This window comes from Cotesia typhae, unplaced genomic scaffold, assembly GCF_013202065.1.
Source record: "Cotesia typhae breed Kobodo isofemale line unplaced genomic scaffold, CoteBio_Ctyphae contig_48, whole genome shotgun sequence".
Classification (NCBI taxonomy): domain Eukaryota; kingdom Metazoa; phylum Arthropoda; class Insecta; order Hymenoptera; family Braconidae; genus Cotesia; species Cotesia typhae.
Window position 1 is genome coordinate 4786709 of NW_027423756.1, and position 17331 is coordinate 4804039.

Below are 17331 nucleotides of genomic sequence, written 5' to 3' on the forward strand. Positions count from 1 at the left end.
AGGCACCAGCAAATCGATATTTTGGAAGCTGCTATGACGGCTGAAGAGCTATTATATGGTCCAGGAATAGATGACTCAGTGTATGTTATTAAATAATTCTTATCATTCGACATAAATCCATAGCAAAACTTTAAATGCGTTTTTCTCAAAACTATGTTTTCTGAACTGGTGATCACTGTAACTTAAAAACTGCTCGGTAGATTTCAATAAAATTTATTGTACTTTTGAAAAACATTAAAAACTCGTGCCTGATCGAAGGATTTTTTTTTCAAAAATTTCGATTTTTTCTAACAATAAACTGTCGGTTTTTTTCTCGAAAATTTGAAAAAAATTTCCTGAAGCCGCCATTTTGTTAATTTCGAAAAAAAAAAAAGCTTCGATCAGGCACAAGATTATCTATTAATAAAACTAATTTTTCTTGTCCGATTGATTTTAGATGAATCTCCAAGGACTTATGATGATCACCGCAAAGGACTTCGGGAGGAACGGGCTCCACAAAAACAGCGATAACTTTTTGAATTTTGAATTTTTTTTTTTGAAATTTTCGTGAAGTCAAATCGAAACGTGTTCTAATAAAGCTATGTTTTTATTTTTATCAAATAAAGTAATTAACTACAAAAAAAAAATTATTGAAAATCATCATTTTTTCAGGCCTCTGAGTACCCCTAACCCCTTAAGACCTTTTCACAATACGTGTAAAGATCGGTAATGTAGAAAAGTATCAACGCATTTCGGGAAAAAAAGCCTCACCACTCACGTCGTAATTACTGTTGAAAATTTTTTTAAATATTCTTTTTCTCTCATAACCTCAAAATTTCCAATATACGATATATCAAGATTTAAGTAGTAAAGTGATTATTGAAAAGTACTGTGTCATTAGTCTCATCTTATTAATTATTGGTACAATACTTAAGCGCATATAATTGCATCTATCTTATTGTGTGCTTTAAAATTTTGCTCAAAAAATAATTATGTCGAACGATGCTGAGCAAAATTTGATTTATCAAGAAAAAGAAGGTTATTCCCATTCAGAGGCGCATTCAATTATTTACACATGGAAAATTGATCAGATATCTTCATTTATTGAATCTACCAGGCGTGAAAAAAAACCGGTTGATATATATTCTCCGAAATTTTCAACTGGTGCGAAAATAAGAGATTCATGGTACTTAAAACTTAGAATTAGAAAAGATAATCCTAAATCAAAAAATAAATCATCGTCTTCACAAGAGTGGGTATCAATTTATTTGTGCTCAAACAATGAAAATCGAGAAGTTCGAACAAAGTATTTATTTTTTCTTCTGAATAAAAAGAAAGAAAAAATACTCGATAACTTTTTACCTTATAATCAATCATGGGATCGTTGTATCAACACTTTTTTTAGCAGTTCAAAACGTGAGTTTGGTTTTCCCAGGTTTGTAAAAATAGATAGGTTGTTAGAAGAAAAAGATAAATTTTTTCAAAATGATACTTTGACAGTTGGTGTCCATCTCATTGTCTACGATGATTATGTTGCAACTAATCATCCGATAAATAAATTGAAAGCGTCCACACATAAATTAAGTAACGACTTTAGAGACCTTTTAGTTGATAAGAAGAAATGTGATGTTAAGATTCAAGTCGGCAGAAAAATATTTGACGCTCACAAGCTCGTTTTAATCACACGTAGCTGTGTCTTCGATGCCATGTTTTCACACGATATGAAAGAAAATAAGAAAAATGAAATAACTATACCACATGTTGATCCTGATGTTTTCAAGAAAGTTCTTGATTACATTTACACAAACAAAGTCAACGATCTAGACACTTCTGCAGAGGAATTATTAGAAGTTTCCGATAAGTATCAACTTCTAGGACTCAAAGAAATCTGCGAAGAGCATTTATCAGAAACTTTATCTGTTGAAAATTCTATTAGGATACTGATTTTAGCAGATCTTTACAATGCAAACAGATTGGTGGAGTTTGCTAAACATTACATAGTTAACAAGTTGGCGAATTAAAAAGATACTGAGGAGTATAAAACACTGGAAGAGTCTCATCCAGCTTTATTTTTGGCTCTACTGAAGAAACTCGCTGATAAATTCACCACTGATTGACGGTATAATGATACAATCACGTTTAGAGGGGTATTCTAGTCTAGAAGCATGAATTTCAGGTCATTTTTTGAAATGCCGTAAAAAAAAAGGCAATCAATATTTTTACCAACATTTTCTTATAAATTATTTATTAACATTACAAGAATACAGAAAATAATAAACAAAGTTGAAAATTCAAAGAATTAGCAGCTGATGAAGTGGGAGGTAAAAAAATTAAAAAGATTATTAATCTAGAGTAATGTCGCTATTGCATGAACTACGATCATCCCCAAATTTCAATTTTTAGTATTTTTAAAAAATTCAAAAAAGTCAAAAAAAAGTACTAAAAAAAATTTTTTTTTTCAGGCAGTCGCCGTTTTGGGAAAAAATTTTTTTTCAACTTTTCCCTAGTTCATGCCAAAGTGACATTACTCTAGATTAATAATCTTTTTTATTTTTTTACCCTCCACTTCATCAGCTGCTGAATACCCCCTTAAAAGAAAAAAAAATGAGTGTGTTTTATTAATGAATCCCTTTTTTTTTCTTTGTTTTACCCGGGAAAAAATGATTTTGCCTAATTATATATGGTTATATATAATATAACTTATATATAATTAGACCTGAAAATTGGCCAGGTCTAATTATATATAATCATATACAAGTTATATATAATCATATATGAGTTATATATAATCATATATAAGTTATATATAATTTTATGTACTCATATATAACTACATGTAACAACATTAAATTATATATCATTACCCCTAATTAAATATGTGGTTATTTTTAGGGATATAATATTTGATTTCGGCGTACCTAATCCTGTAACCAAAAAAAAAAAATCATCACATATGATTTTGCAGCTATAACTCCGACGCGGTCACCCATCCAATTACTAACCACGCGCAATGCTGCTTAACTTTGATGATCCCAGTGCGTCTCGAAATTCCCGGCTGCTATGCTGTCGTCTTTTAAGTATTGATGATTCTATGAAGTATATAACGTATCAAATCAATTTATCAGAAATATAATATAAAAATTAATTTTATATTAAATTTTGATACTCTTGATTCGCTTATTTCACTGAACCTAATTATAACAACATATTTATTCCAATAATCATTTTATTATTAAACAGTAGCAGGGCAAACCAAGACATCCTATAGGAAGTGCAATAAATTTTTCATTTTATAACTATTTAAGCGTATTGTAAAACATCATTTTGCACTTTAAGTGATATCTAAAAAAATGTTTGCTTAGGTCTGACTATGCATGAACCTATATATAATTATATATTAACTTATATATAATTTAATAATACATGATAATCTATAAAAGGGTAATTATGTTAGCCAAGTTTGATCACATCTAATTATATATGGACCCGTATATAATCAGATCTGATTACATACAGATTCATATTAGTCAAGTATGAGTAGGTATAATCATATATAAGTCTACATATGGTTATATATAATTACTAATTATTAATTAGATATAACTATATATGATTAGGCAAAATCATTTTCTTCGGGAATATAATCAGATTTAATTCAACAAAGTATACTCTATTAAAATACTAATAAATATATCATGTAAAATTTAGGAAATATTATACATAATCTATTATAAGTGTATTACTTCAATATATATAAGCAAAATGTATTATTAATTTAGTATTGTTTTATAAATAATAGTAATGAAATATAAAATAAAATAAAACTTAGCTCTTTATCTGCAATTATTAATAAAAAAATTCAGATCTTATACTTATCTTAAAATTACTAAAGAACATAAAATCAATAATCATTGATAAATTTATAATTTACGTTTGATTAGATATAATTATGTACATAGCTTTACGTTTGATTATATATATATATATATATATATATATATATATATATATATATATATATATATATATATATATATATATATATATATGGTCCTATATAAATTAGATCTGATCAGATCTAATTATATATAGATTTATATATAATCATATATAGCCCTAGATAATTCAGGTCTAATCAGATCTAATTATATATAGATTTATATATAATCATATATAGCCTTAGATAACTCAGGTCTAATCAGATCTAATTATATATAGATTTATATATAATCATATATAGCCCTAGATAACTCAGGTCTAATCAGATCTAATTATATATAATCATGTATGGACCTAGATAACTCAGGTCTAATCAGATCTAATTATATATAGACTTATATAAAACATACATATAATACATTAGTCCATATATGATTATATATATTTTATATAAAAATTTATATATAATAATATATAATTATATATATTTAATATATAATCATATATATATATATATATATATATATATATATATATATATATATATATATATATATATATATATATATATATATGGTTAGGCAAATTCATTTTTTCCCGGGTAGTGCCGATGTTTGAGGTCCATATTCTTCGTTTGAAAGAATGTAAAAAGATATCATACTACAAAAAAAGTGATCACACTATCTGGTATAGATGTATTTTTATTTTTAGTATAATTGATATTTATTGATTACTTTCTTTTTATTGTTATGTTCATTGAAGATAAATAATTTACGAAGATAAGCCTCTATTTCTGTATGAACTTAATTAAATGGATAAATAAATATAATAATTAAATTTTTAACGGCTAATTAGTGTATGTAATTTTTGGTTTGTAATTTAAACTCAAAAATATAATTATCATATCATTTTGAGTTCTCCGAGATCAAAAATCTGATAGAAGTATAATAACACAAGTATAATTTAGATAAAAATTGTATATAATTCCATACCAACATCGGGAGCCAGAAACGTCCTCTTGTGGAATATGGAACGAAAAACAATATAAGTAAAATTGAGAAAGGAAGGCGAAGAAATTTACCGTAAAATAGCTATTAGAGTGAATTGAATGTAGAAATTAATATCTTTCGAGACGATCATCCATTAATGACATTAAATGTCCGAAAATTACATCACGATTGAAATTTCAATCAAATGACATTGTTCGAAAAAATTTTTAAATAATGCGTATTACTGATCGAAAATTTAATGACAAAATTGATTGCTGATGACTGTTGATAATGTAAATTTCACGTCAGCTGAATTGGTAAAACAGAAATCTTTAAATGAAACAGAGAGTGCGTACCCTGATAGCCACCTTACCTATAACTTACTGTCAATCTACGTCCGCAATTTGAAGCAAACTTGACGGAAAGAGTTGGCAAAGCGAGCGATTACCTATTAGTTACCTATAACTTACTCTGCAAATAGACGTCAAAACTTGCTGTACAAGTATTTCCTTCAAATTGTAGTAAAGTTGAAAGGAAATTTAACTACAAGTTTGATTGTTAACTTGTATTCAAGTTACGGCCGTAGATTTCCGTCAATTTGCTTACAACTGTTGTTGAAAGAAGAATTACTGCCAACTTGATGTATGAATTAACCGTAACTGCTGGAAGTCAACACTTACTGAGAAAGCGCTGGCTATCAGGGTAGCTTTTGGCTCTAATAATTGAAGTGTTGAAAAATTTATTTATACAAAACATTACAATAATAACTTATTATTGCAAGTAAAATAATGTTATAAAAATTATATTATATTAATCATCACTAATTAAAAATTATTATTCAATGAAATTTTTTAAATGAAGCTTTTTTTTTTTTATTTTATACTCAACTTTTTTTTCAATAGATATTAATATTTATTTATTATTAAATTTAACAAAATTTAATTTATGATTTTTTTTATTAAATTTAAAAAACTGTTTATGATAAAAAGGGTTAATCTTGATTATAGACTTGATTACATTTTCTTACGGAAAGTAGCCTTTTTCAAATCTCACTTCGTGGTCGCAGGCAGGACATCTTGAAGCACCGCTTCCAATGATTTCTTTGCAACAGTGCTGACAAAAACGAATGTGTAAGCACGGTACACACACAATTGATATCCACAGATTCGGTAGAATCTGGCGCCAAGGTCTGTTCAAAAATCCCGTTGTAAACGGAGCGCCAGACTACCGACTGTATTTACTGTAAGCAGAACGGTTTTTTGAGGTTGCGAAATTTTATTTAATTCTACGGTACTTTTTTTCCACTAATTTTTTATTATAACAGTTGTTCATTATTTATTTTACCGTATTAATTTATTTATTTCACTTATCACAATTTATTTACTTGAAATTATTAAATTTTATCAGCACATACTATAGCGCGCTCACGAATTTCGATCCTGACTTTTTTTTTAGGCTCACTGAATTTGGCCCCACTTTTTTCGATTTTCGGATTTTTTTTATTTTTAATTGTTTGTTCGTCGTTTGTTCGTTAATGTTCGAGTGTAAAAATTGTTTGTTCGTCTTTTATTTATTTATAAATAATTAAACAAATGGTCACCCTTAAGTTGGCCCCCCTTACTAGATATCTTTATTTTTATCGCTCAGATTAATTAATTTTGATCAATTATCGTTTGTTCGACGACTATTGGTGATTGTTCGATCATAAAAACAATTAAATTCCCAATTATTAATTATTTTATATCTAATAAGCAGACCATCACCTCACGCCTACATTGCGCATGCGCCAGCAGTTTAATGGCGATTGAGCGACGCATAGTGCATATCATGTAAAAAAATGACATTATAAATAATGCTCCATTTCGAATATCATCAAATAATACGATTTGAATGAAGTATTTATTCAACAGTATGAGTACCTCGATTAACTATAAAGGTATTTAATTCTAATTAGAAAATATTGTAAGTAGTTCCGATAGTGGTAAATTTTATAGAGTTAACATGTGTATATGTGTAAATTTAGACAAAACCGTAAAAGTAGAAGTGATATCTCACACTCCAACGATAGAAAATGTGACTGTAATTCTCACGAAAATCAGTGGCATTTTCAAGGTTCCCAAGGACGTCGAGGTGGGTGTGGAGGTAGCTGTAGCAACTGGATTCAACATTATTTTCCATGGTTGTGGACGATGAAAACGTTATTCTGACTCTAAAAATCAACAGGGTAATGCTGTTAGTGAACCCAAGAATAATATAAAATTCAATAATGATTACAATATTAGGTAAATTAATACTGAAATAATTCAAAAAATTTAGTTAAGCATTCTAATTATATTACTATTTCGTCGGTGATGATTATTTTTACTATTTTTTATTCATAGATTTTTTATACTATATAAACTGATTTATCAGTTTAGATTACGATTGGCCAAAATAAAAGTTGATGTTGATACCAAGAACGAGAAAAAATATGACAGTACAGATGAAACTGAAGTTGGTGAAAGAGAACCTGCAGAGGAAACTGATGTTAATCACTACGGCAAAGTCAAATCGTTATTTGATGATATTAACTGTGATGGCGACGGGGAGAGTGAAAAGTTAGTATTGATTTCAAGTGTATTTTCTTTTTTTTTAAATTAAGAAATTAACCTCAAGTTTTTAACGTTAATATTTTATTATTTTCATTATATAAAAAAGAGACCGTTGTACAAAAATAGCGATCAATCTTAAATTGATAAAAAGTTATTTTATTTGGAAAAAGTAATTAATAATTTTTCTTGTAACAAGTCTATCAAAAATTCGAAAACTTTGTAACAATGAAAAATCAAAATTAACTTCCTCACAAAAATTTTTATTTCCCGATAGAAAATCTCAGCATTCGAATTGACGAACCAAGCGTAAGTTGAAATGAAAAACGAAGTATCCTGTTGGCTGGGTTCTAGATGACTGCATTTTTCATGGACGTGGACGATAAGAGCATGGTGGTACTTATCCTCCAAATCAAAAGGGTAACGCTGGCAATAAACCTTTAAGTATTCTAAAATTTAAAGTGATTTTGAGGAACTTAATTTCAACTTCGATAACTCAGGTAAATTTTCATTAGCACTACTACTTATTACACTAAAAAAAAAGGTTTGCTTGAACTACGAAAATTTTTCGAAAAAATCATGTATTTTGGTACTAAAAGACAATTCCTTAAGACAAGGATATTTCATTCCAGCCAAGATAAAATTCATTTTCCTAATTATTATCTTGAGTCGAGAAAATTAGTTCTTCAATAATAAAATTTTGTATTCTATATACTTATCATAAATTGCCCTTATAGATAACGTAAAATTTGTGCTGGATTCCTTTTAATGATTGAGTTGAATGATAAATATGAATATCATGCTATATTAATTAGATATATTTATTAAAACTACTTTTTAATCAATGGCGTTTAATTTATATCATAATCGTTCACTTCTTCATTATTCTTTATTTTTTTTAATAAGAATTAAAAGATGTGATGATCCATGTTAAAATTAAAAAAAAAAAAATTGATGCTGACATTGAGAATGAAAAAAAAAAAAAAGAATTACAACCGCCCTTTAATTATTGACGTTTGGCTTATGCACATAGCGCACATATTTTTTTAATAAATTTCATTTTAAATGTTAATGATTTTTTATTTAGATCACGACTGGCTGAATAAAATAGATGCTAGTATGGAAAATGAGGATAAAATTGACATTGCATTTAAGACTGAAGCTAGTGAACGAGGACCTGGTGAGGAAGCTGATACTCTCCATGATAAAGCTAAATCGTTTCTTATCAATATGTAGCCATCAACATGAGTATGGGGTCAGTATTTTTTCATACTATATTTATTTATTTATTTATTTATTTTTACACATTCATAATCATTTGGTAGTTTAAATGTATTTAACTATACCTATTCAGTAATTAAATTAAAGCTTATCTGTTCTTAGTGTAAAAATTAATTATTGTACAATTCTTGTTTATTTATTTAATTATTATTGCTAAAAAATTTTAATTATCGATGAAGTGGAATTATCACATGCCGGTATAGTAAAATTTGATTTTATCGTGGAAAAATTTGACAAATTTGTTATTTTATAACTAAAAATAACAAATAACAAATGAATTAAAAGTGTGATGAGTTACAGCTTTAAAAAAAAAAATTTTTTCGAAAATTCACCTTTAATTGATCGTCAGTTATTATTATACATATATTATTATACTTGTAGTGCTGACAGCTTTAACAAATGACAACTACGTCCGTTATATTATTGTATAGATATATTGTTGCTTCCATTGTTGTAAGAAAATTTACCAACTAAGTTAGGTGTAAAAGGTTAATATTAAAAAATTTTTTTATCTGATTATTTAATTAATTTTTTTGGTTTTTTTTTTTTCTTACAGGCAGCTTTCGAGTAACTTATTATGCCACCTGTAGCAGCTGTGCCGGTCGATTTAGCTGTGAAAGTATTAAAAAATACATAGCTCATTTCGCCAATGATGAATTTCCATTATGGAAGTCAGAAATCTGGAAAAAATTGCAAACGATCCTGAGCTAGAGGGTAAATGGTCTATTGATAGCGTGAGAACGAATGTTAGAGAAGATAGAAGAGGAATTTTGAGTGAAGCCAGAAGACAGTGTGGTATCACTGTAAATATTATATCTAATAAAAAATCAAACGTAAATGAAAATTGTGACATCTCAGAAGAATCAGATGAAGATTGTAACGAGGATGATTTTAATGAAGAATCAGATTCTGAGAATGATGATATTTATAAGCATGAATATTTTACAGTAGAAATTTCCCGGGATCTGTGGAATGAAATACACAACCTTGAGCCTCTGGTTTACAAAGGTCGCAAATATATTGGGTTTAAACCCAAGGTGTGGACTAATGCAGTATCTAATGCTTTTGGAAGCAGCACCATTTAAAGTGTGCTTTCGTGTTTAAAAGAGGCAGAATTACTGAAAATGGAAGAAATTATGCGACTATAACCGGACGCTGTAGAGCTAAAAATTGTCACAATCCAGTGAAAGGAATAATTAAAGACTGTCCTGGAGAGGTCGGGCCCGTATATATTAAAATGTTTTGTCGTGATACTCGTTTCGTAAAACACGAAGATGTCAAAAGACCACTTAACGGAACAGAACGTGTGAAAGTACAAGCAGAACTTTTGAAAACTCGTGCTTCTGCTTGGAGGAAGGATAAAGCCAAAGATTATATAGATCCGGGAGATACTGGTTCGCCGTTTGTGTATGATTCGAATACTCTGCATCAAGCGAAGAAAGAAGCTAGCAACAAGAAACTTGGTATTAAAACTGATGACACGCGAGATATGATTTTAGCGATTAGAAACATGAATGTTGATCCGTCTTATGTTAATTCTATTTTGGCGATTGGTGATACACCATTTTATGTATTTTATGCAACTCCAACGCAGTTTCAAGCATACAGTGAATATCAACGCACACATCGGCAATATTCGTGTGTATGTATAGATGCAACCGGTGGTGTTGCAAAAAAACTCATCGATTCAAGAGGCGACAAGACAGGTTATATTTTTTTGTACGAAATTGTGATAAATTTTAATGGAACTTCAGTAGCCGTGTATCAAATGTTGTCGGAGGTACATGACACCTCTTTCATCGCTTTTGGCTCTCGCGATGGGTACAGAAAGTTAAATTACCCAGCCAAGCAGTTTCTGATGGCTCAAAAGCCCTCTTAAATGCGATGTCGATTGCTTTTAATAATAAAACATTAAAAGAATATATCAATTTTGTTTTGAAACACTAATTACTGGAACTAATAAACGCCCCAATACGTTTATTAGATTAGATACTGCACATTTCATCCATTCCGTGTCTAAGTGAAAGTGTTTTGAATCAGCATTAAGTAAAATAGTTAAGACTTTTTTTATCCGTTGCATAGCGCTAATTGTTGACTGTCGAGATTTAAAACAACTGGAAGAAATTTTTATTTTAATGTTAATTGTTGCGAACACAGAGTTTGAAGATTCAATAATTGCTGTTGATAATAACTGTATGACCCCTTTAGACGCCAGAAAACGCTTGGAGGGATTTATTTCTGATAAAAACATTAAAGTCGCAGACAGTGATTTAGATGAACCTGATTCGGACGACAAAATTCTTCTGGATAAGCTTTCTAATTTTGATACAGATCACCTCGGTTGGTCTGTCTCCATTTTAACGTGGGTTGATAATTTAAGTCAAAAGCTAATACAATTATTTTTACTGGGTCGAATCTAAATAGCTTTCGTGTACGTGGTTTATATGACAGACTACTAGAAAAAATTAAAGAGTTTCCAATTTTTACAAATATTTGCACCCCAGAGACGATGTCTAGAGGAACATCTTGTTTCGTAGAAGGTGACTTTAAAGATTTAAAATTGGATTTAGAGCAACAAGTTAAATTACCTACTACGATTCTTAAATTTTTAAAGCTTCACATATCACAATTATTAGGTGGCATTTGTATATTTCGAGCTAAAGTCAATAAGTTAATTGTCGATAATCAATTTAAGGATGACATGAATGAATGTGAACACGGAAAATGGTTTGAAAACTGGAAAGGGCAAGGAAAGGAAAAAACTGCTAGAAATGCATGGACAGCTTATGAAAATCCAACAAAAGAAGAAAATGATGAAAAAAATGATAACGATGTTATATTTGTTAATAGTGAAAGCACAAATAACGATTGCTCAATTTCCCATGATCATGGTTATTCGATTAAATCGGAGAACTTGGAAAACGTTTCATCATCGACACAAATCACAGAAATTAGTCCAAATGAAAACAATCATAATGATAACAAGAAAAACGTAAATATTACAACTGACTTACCTTCTATTGAAGTAAATAATGATTGTTTACTTAAAGCTGTAGAAGAGATAAATAAGAATAAGATGAACAATAAAAAAGAAACCAAATATTTTCAGAATTATCCTGAAGTAAAATTCCAAAACAATTTAATTAATGAAAAAGTTAAAAAAATTTTTGTTTTAAATAATGGCAATTTATCTGGTTCGGTTTTTTCAGTAAACAAAATTGGATAGTATACAATACGTGTCCTTTTGACACGATTGTTCAAGTATTATTTCATAGTGCACTAGAACATCCAAACTTTCATGAATTTCACACACAATCTAATATTCCAGTTTTTAAATTTTTATCAGATTTTATGAACAGTGGGCCATCTAAAAAAATTTATGAAAAGAGACTATCACTACTGCATCCATTATACATTGGAACAATTGATGGGAAATTGCAGAAGATATCTGACAAAGGTTCGAAAAGCTCTGTGCTATGTCAGACTATTAATTGTCAAGACAATATTATAAATTTGTGGAAGACATTGTTGCAAGAGGTACCTGGAGTACTTGAAGAGATGACGTGTTCGAATCCAGGTTGTGGTTACTCTTACACAAAAATTTTACCAGTTCTATTCGTTAACCATAGTGTAATAATCAAAAAAGGATTCTCTTCATTGGAAAAAGCTCTAGATTTTCATCCAAAAATTTTTAATGTTTCGTGTTCATTGTGTAAATCTGTGAAACAAACGCGTCATTATACTCCTAAAGAGTGCATTTTTATTGAATTAGATATTCGTGGAAGTAGCAAGGAATCATCTGGACGTACCTGTACATTAAACGAACTTCCAGCTAAAATTACTTTGAAAGCTCACAATAAGGATGCAATTTATATTGACTTATGTTACCGGTTAATTAACCTTATTTTATATTATTTTTACATGTATGTATTTAGAACTAAAAATTATTATTCTATGTAAATTTTCAGATTGTCTGGAGTAGCAGCTTATGATGTCGGTCATTATTTTGCATACTGTAGGAAAATATCAGGTAGTTGGAAAAATTCAATGACCTCAAAGTGAAACCTGAGTATGTGTCACCTAGCACTCGATTGCAGCCTAACGGAGTTTTTTATGTTTTAGAACCACAATGAGTCATTCAATTGAGATTTTTTAACGAGTAAAAGAATGTTATGTTCTTGTAATTTTGTTTTTATACTTTTAAGAAAAAATGACCAATGATAAATAGTAATAATGATAAGCAACTATAGTTAACATTAAAATATAGTATTTTTAGATTAAATATGCAATATTAAGTTTCGATCTTTAATTTTAAAAATTTTAAGCTAATTTTTTTTTAAATATAAACTTCAAAATATTTGAATTTATAATTGTGTGACTTATCTTTATCATTTTCACATTGTTATTCAAGTAATATAGATTCTTTATTAATTAATTCAATCTGCTTAATTTTTATTATCTTTCATTGAGTAATTAATTAAAATCTTAAAGTAAATTAGAAAAAGATAAATTATTTGACTTCAGTGTCTCAATACTTATATAATTTATTTTTCTGAATGTTTTGAAATGAATCTTCACTATGTGGTATCTTATAAAAAATAACTTTAGTATTTTGACTTGGTTTTTAACTAAGAATGAACATTGATTTGTATAATTACCAAAATTATTTAAGAAATGAAGAAGTTTGGATTAAGGGGTAACGGTAGTAGAATTTTGGCAAGGCGGCCGCCATGTTCTTTTTAGATGCCACCACTATTAATGACATCTGACGGCGAGAAAAATAAATATTTGAGGAGAAATGATGAGTAGCGCGAAGTTGATATAAAAATAACTGCGTTATCGACAAAGATAACTAGATAAGGCAGATTCCGTTACTTGTAGAAAAAAAATTAATGAAAAAGTGAACATGTAAAATATAGAATAAATAATCGCGCTGCTCTTCATATCTGCTCTGACAAATAAAAATACAATAATTATAATATAAAATTAATTTAAATTATATGACCTGACCTAATTTGAGATAATCTAATAAATTATTCACAAATTACATTCCACATAAAAATGTAAACCGGCATCTGATCAATATAATATATTCTAACATAAATTTTATTATATTTCACATAAAATTTATTTAAAACTAATAATCTGGCCTAATTTGACATAATATTAGCAATAATTTTATCCAAATTACAACTTACATGAAAATATAAGCTGGCATCCGATCGTTATAATTTACTCTTATATATAAACTTATCTAATTTTTAATATAGAATTTATTCAAAATCAGCGATCTGGCCTAACATGGAATAAAATAAAAAAATTTTATTCATATCACAGCTCAATCAAAAGTGTAAGCCGGCATCCGATCAATATATTCTTATTTAGACTTAAAATTATTATTTCAAAATCTATTTAAATCTGATGATCTGGCCTAATTTGGGAAGAAATTTAAAAAAATTTTACCCAAACTGTAGCTAACAATAAATTGTTAGCCGGCATTCGATCAGAAATAAATTAGCACGGAAAATAACAATAATATTTTACAAAATTAATGATCTGGCCTAATTTGACATAAAATTAGTAATAATTTTATCCAAATTATAACTTACATGAAAATATAAGCTGGCATTCGATCATTATAATTTACTCTTATATATAAACTTATCTAATTTTTAATATAGCATTTATTTAAAATCAACGATCTGGCCTAATTTGGGAAGAAATTTCAAAAATTTCACCCAAATTATAGCTAACTATAAATTGTTAGCCGGCATCGGATTAGAAAAAAACATTTCAATTATTTTACATAACAATTTTAACGTTACATGACCTGTATTTCAATATGTAAAATTCAACTCTTATAAGAGCTCAAATCCCTGCAGAAATTTTTTCTCCACGATTTACTTGGTAACTCATGGCAGTAGCAGTTACTGTTGGTACTTCGTACTTCGAAATATGGAAGATTACGAACAACCAACATCCACTTGTATATTCGGCAGCATTAATTTTCAAGTTATGTTTCTGATTCAAAGCAAAATCTGAAAAAAAATTATAATTATTACTAGGAATTTTATTTTTTCAAATTAATTTTTGAGACATTTTTTAACCCTTATTAGTACATGTTAATTTTTTCGTACTTGTTAAAACTCAAGTGCTGAAATATTATGAAAAAATTAAATTATTTCCTCTAAAAAAAGATTTGCCAATAAGACATCTAATTAAAAAAAAAAAATTAGAAAAGACGGTTGACCTTGTAGGCCAATCTTGTAGCTTACCGCTAATTTTATAGCTAAGACATCGAATTTCGCTCAGAGAAATGTGTTCGCTTGGTTTCTTGGTAGCTGAGACACTAGTAGTCATTAAAGTTGTACTATCGTTTTCTTTAATTATTTTGTTAATATTATTATCGTTGAGAATAACTGTGTGGCATATATGTAGTTTTCAAGCGTACTCCTAAATGGAAATTCACGTATAAATGTTCCAAAAATTCTGTGACTGGATAACGATACGTGTACGAATCTTATTACGATAAATGCAGCTGCTAAGTAACAAAGAATGTGGGAACTGCTACTTGCTTGAATGCCATTGACATATACGTATATATATACTAGCTGACCCGGTGAACTTCGTATCACCTACAAAAATTTTTTTTTTTACAAATTTTGATTTGTGATTTTTAACTTGTAAACTCTAATTTATTTTTGTCAACAATTAACACTGGTCGTATTGTAGACGGTTAAGTTGGTATTAAGTTATTAAATGAAACTTGTTGGTCATTTTAATATGTTTTATGTGTTTTATTTATATAATAAATGTATAACAAATTATAGAGCCTTTGGCGCGTAACCAAACGATCCGGGTTCGATTCCCGGTCTGGGCTGTCCTAATTACTTTTTCAGTTACCGAAAATTCCTACTGAGTAAAGGTCCTCCCCTTCCCCCTTTATCCTTTATTTCCCCCAGTTCCCAAAAATTTGTCTTTAATGACAAATTTAGCTATTATATATATATATATATATATATATATATATATATATATATATATATATATATATATATATATATATGTTTATCGAATATGGCTTTTGCGGACATTTTTTAAACAGATAATTTTTTTACATATAAAATCATTTTAATGCGTTATAAATTCATGTATGCGATACTTTTTCTGAAATTGCAAATCACTCTGATAGTAATAAATAAACAATCGCGTGGGGGTGTCGGGGCACCCCATCGTTGAGATTTACTTTATCACCTATACTTGATCGCATGTCTATTGCGTCAGATATCAACTCTTGACGCGTGGGGTACTATCAAAATTTAGTCTTTTGTAGAATGAAAAATAAATTACGGAAAAATTTATACATTTTGTCAATTCAACTAATGACATGAAAATCACTGAATGAAGTATGTATAATGTAAATTGTCTTACAATCACATGATGCATTAAAAAAATTTTTTTGAATGCTTTAAGTAAACAAATATAGTCTGCATAAGCCATAGTGTATGAAGATAGATGTAATTGATACAGTAGATCTAACAGAAAGAATGAAGTCGATTAGAAATCATCGTTCTAGTAATTCCTAATCTTTCCATTACAATTCAACACAGTTTGCTCCTTTTGAACGATATGGTTATACGCTTCATATGAAAAGCAAATTTGTACTGTGTATTTAAGAATTCTATATGTTCATTTTGTAACATCTTTTACAAAAATGTCTACAAATTCTAAATATATGTTTTCATAGAACATACATAGAATCTTAAAAATATATTACTTTCCGTACTAATTTTATGTATGGTACTTAATTCTATTATATGAGAATATTTTTATAGAACGTTTCGGCTGTTCGAAAGGAACAATAAATTTCAATAAAAAAATCGTCCTGTTGGAATCCAACCGTAACAAAAAGTTACTTATTCTCACGTCACTGTGCATTATATAATAAATTCCGGTAATTTGAAATTATCAAATTAATCGAATCTATTTTTCGCGATTGACGGTTGAAATAAACTAGTTTTTCTGGTCGTTAATAAATTTCAGTCACCTTTAGTTATTACGGTGACATATGAGTACACATTGTGTTATTAAGATTAAAAGAAAAAGATCATTTTTGCATCCATTATAAGCGATAAGTTAAAGTTATGTTCTTTTTTTGTTTTTCCAGCGAACACTTGAAAGCAATACGTTCTCTTTTATAGATTTAATAAGGAAATTGATTGTCTTGATCCACGATAAAATTGTCGTAGTTTAAATAAATTTTTAGTGAAACAAAAATAAATATTTCGGTTATACTACGTTTTTCTTTTAAGATTAAATTAGGAATCCGACTTTTTGCTGACGCTAAATCACGCCGTCAGTTCCCTCGCAGTCTTAAAATCACTGAGGATCCATCATGGTTACATACAGGATCCACAGAGGATTTACAATGGAACTACTGTGGAATGTCAGTGGATCCACTGTGGATTTGTGCCGTTTTGCCACTGTGGTTCTATGATGGTTACGCAATGGTTATTTCGTGGGTCCACTGCGGATGTTCAATAGTTCCATTGTGG

The 17331-nt window shown here is 28.7% G+C and overlaps 2 protein-coding genes and 2 long non-coding RNA genes across 6 annotated transcripts; 3 read left to right on the plus strand and 1 right to left on the minus strand.

Moving 5' to 3' along the window:
• The first annotated feature begins 731 nt into the window (after positions 1–731).
• Positions 732–5351, plus strand: LOC141529599 (speckle-type POZ protein B-like). 2 transcript variants are annotated; one of them, XR_012479623.1, is made up of 2 exons: positions 732–2098; positions 4524–5351. XR_012479623.1 is itself a non-coding variant. In XM_074246228.1 (1 exon), exon 1 carries the CDS (start codon positions 972–974, stop codon positions 1998–2000), a length of 1029 nt encoding a protein of 342 aa, XP_074102329.1. In that variant the 5' UTR covers positions 732–971; the 3' UTR covers positions 2001–2793. The 2 variants fall into 2 exon arrangements, 1 of the variants encoding a protein (XP_074102329.1); XM_074246228.1 differs by lacking the exon at positions 4524–5351 and having other exon boundaries at positions 732–2793.
• Positions 5352–5901: 550 nt separating this feature from the next.
• Positions 5902–9406, plus strand: LOC141529385 (uncharacterized). The gene is made up of 6 exons (XR_012479587.1): positions 5902–6843; positions 6931–7189; positions 7289–7504; positions 7773–7995; positions 8583–8750; positions 9333–9406. It is a non-coding gene; the product is annotated as an uncharacterized LOC141529385 (long non-coding RNA).
• Positions 9407–11994: 2588 nt separating this feature from the next.
• On the plus strand, positions 11995–13743 carry LOC141529723 (uncharacterized). Of its 2 annotated transcripts, XM_074246400.1 has the most exons (3): positions 11995–12666; positions 12745–12806; positions 12899–13743. In XM_074246400.1, exons 1-3 carry the CDS (start codon positions 12128–12130, stop codon positions 12907–12909), a joined length of 612 nt encoding a protein of 203 aa, XP_074102501.1. In that variant the 5' UTR covers positions 11995–12127; the 3' UTR covers positions 12910–13743. The 2 variants fall into 2 exon arrangements, with proteins under 2 accessions (XP_074102501.1, XP_074102500.1); XM_074246399.1 differs by having other exon boundaries at positions 12745–13743.
• Positions 13744–14437: 694 nt separating this feature from the next.
• On the minus strand, positions 14438–15686 carry LOC141529724 (uncharacterized). The gene is made up of 2 exons (XR_012479646.1): positions 15052–15686; positions 14438–14814 (listed from the first exon to the last, which is right to left on the minus strand). It is a non-coding gene; the product is annotated as an uncharacterized LOC141529724 (long non-coding RNA).
• Between the last annotated feature and the right edge of the window lie 1645 nt (positions 15687–17331).

Excerpts from the sequence above, each read along its gene's own strand:
- LOC141529723 (XM_074246399.1), top strand. The coding sequence starts at position 12,128 with ATGAACAGTGGGCCATCTAAAAAAATTTATGAAAAGAGACTATCACTA. Across the intron at positions 12,667-12,744 it reads TATATTGACTTATGTTACCG|ATTGTCTGGAGTAGCAGCTT; the intron begins GTTAATTAACCT and ends GTAAATTTTCAG.
- LOC141529599 (XM_074246228.1), top strand. The coding sequence starts at position 972 with ATGTCGAACGATGCTGAGCAAAATTTGATTTATCAAGAAAAAGAAGGT.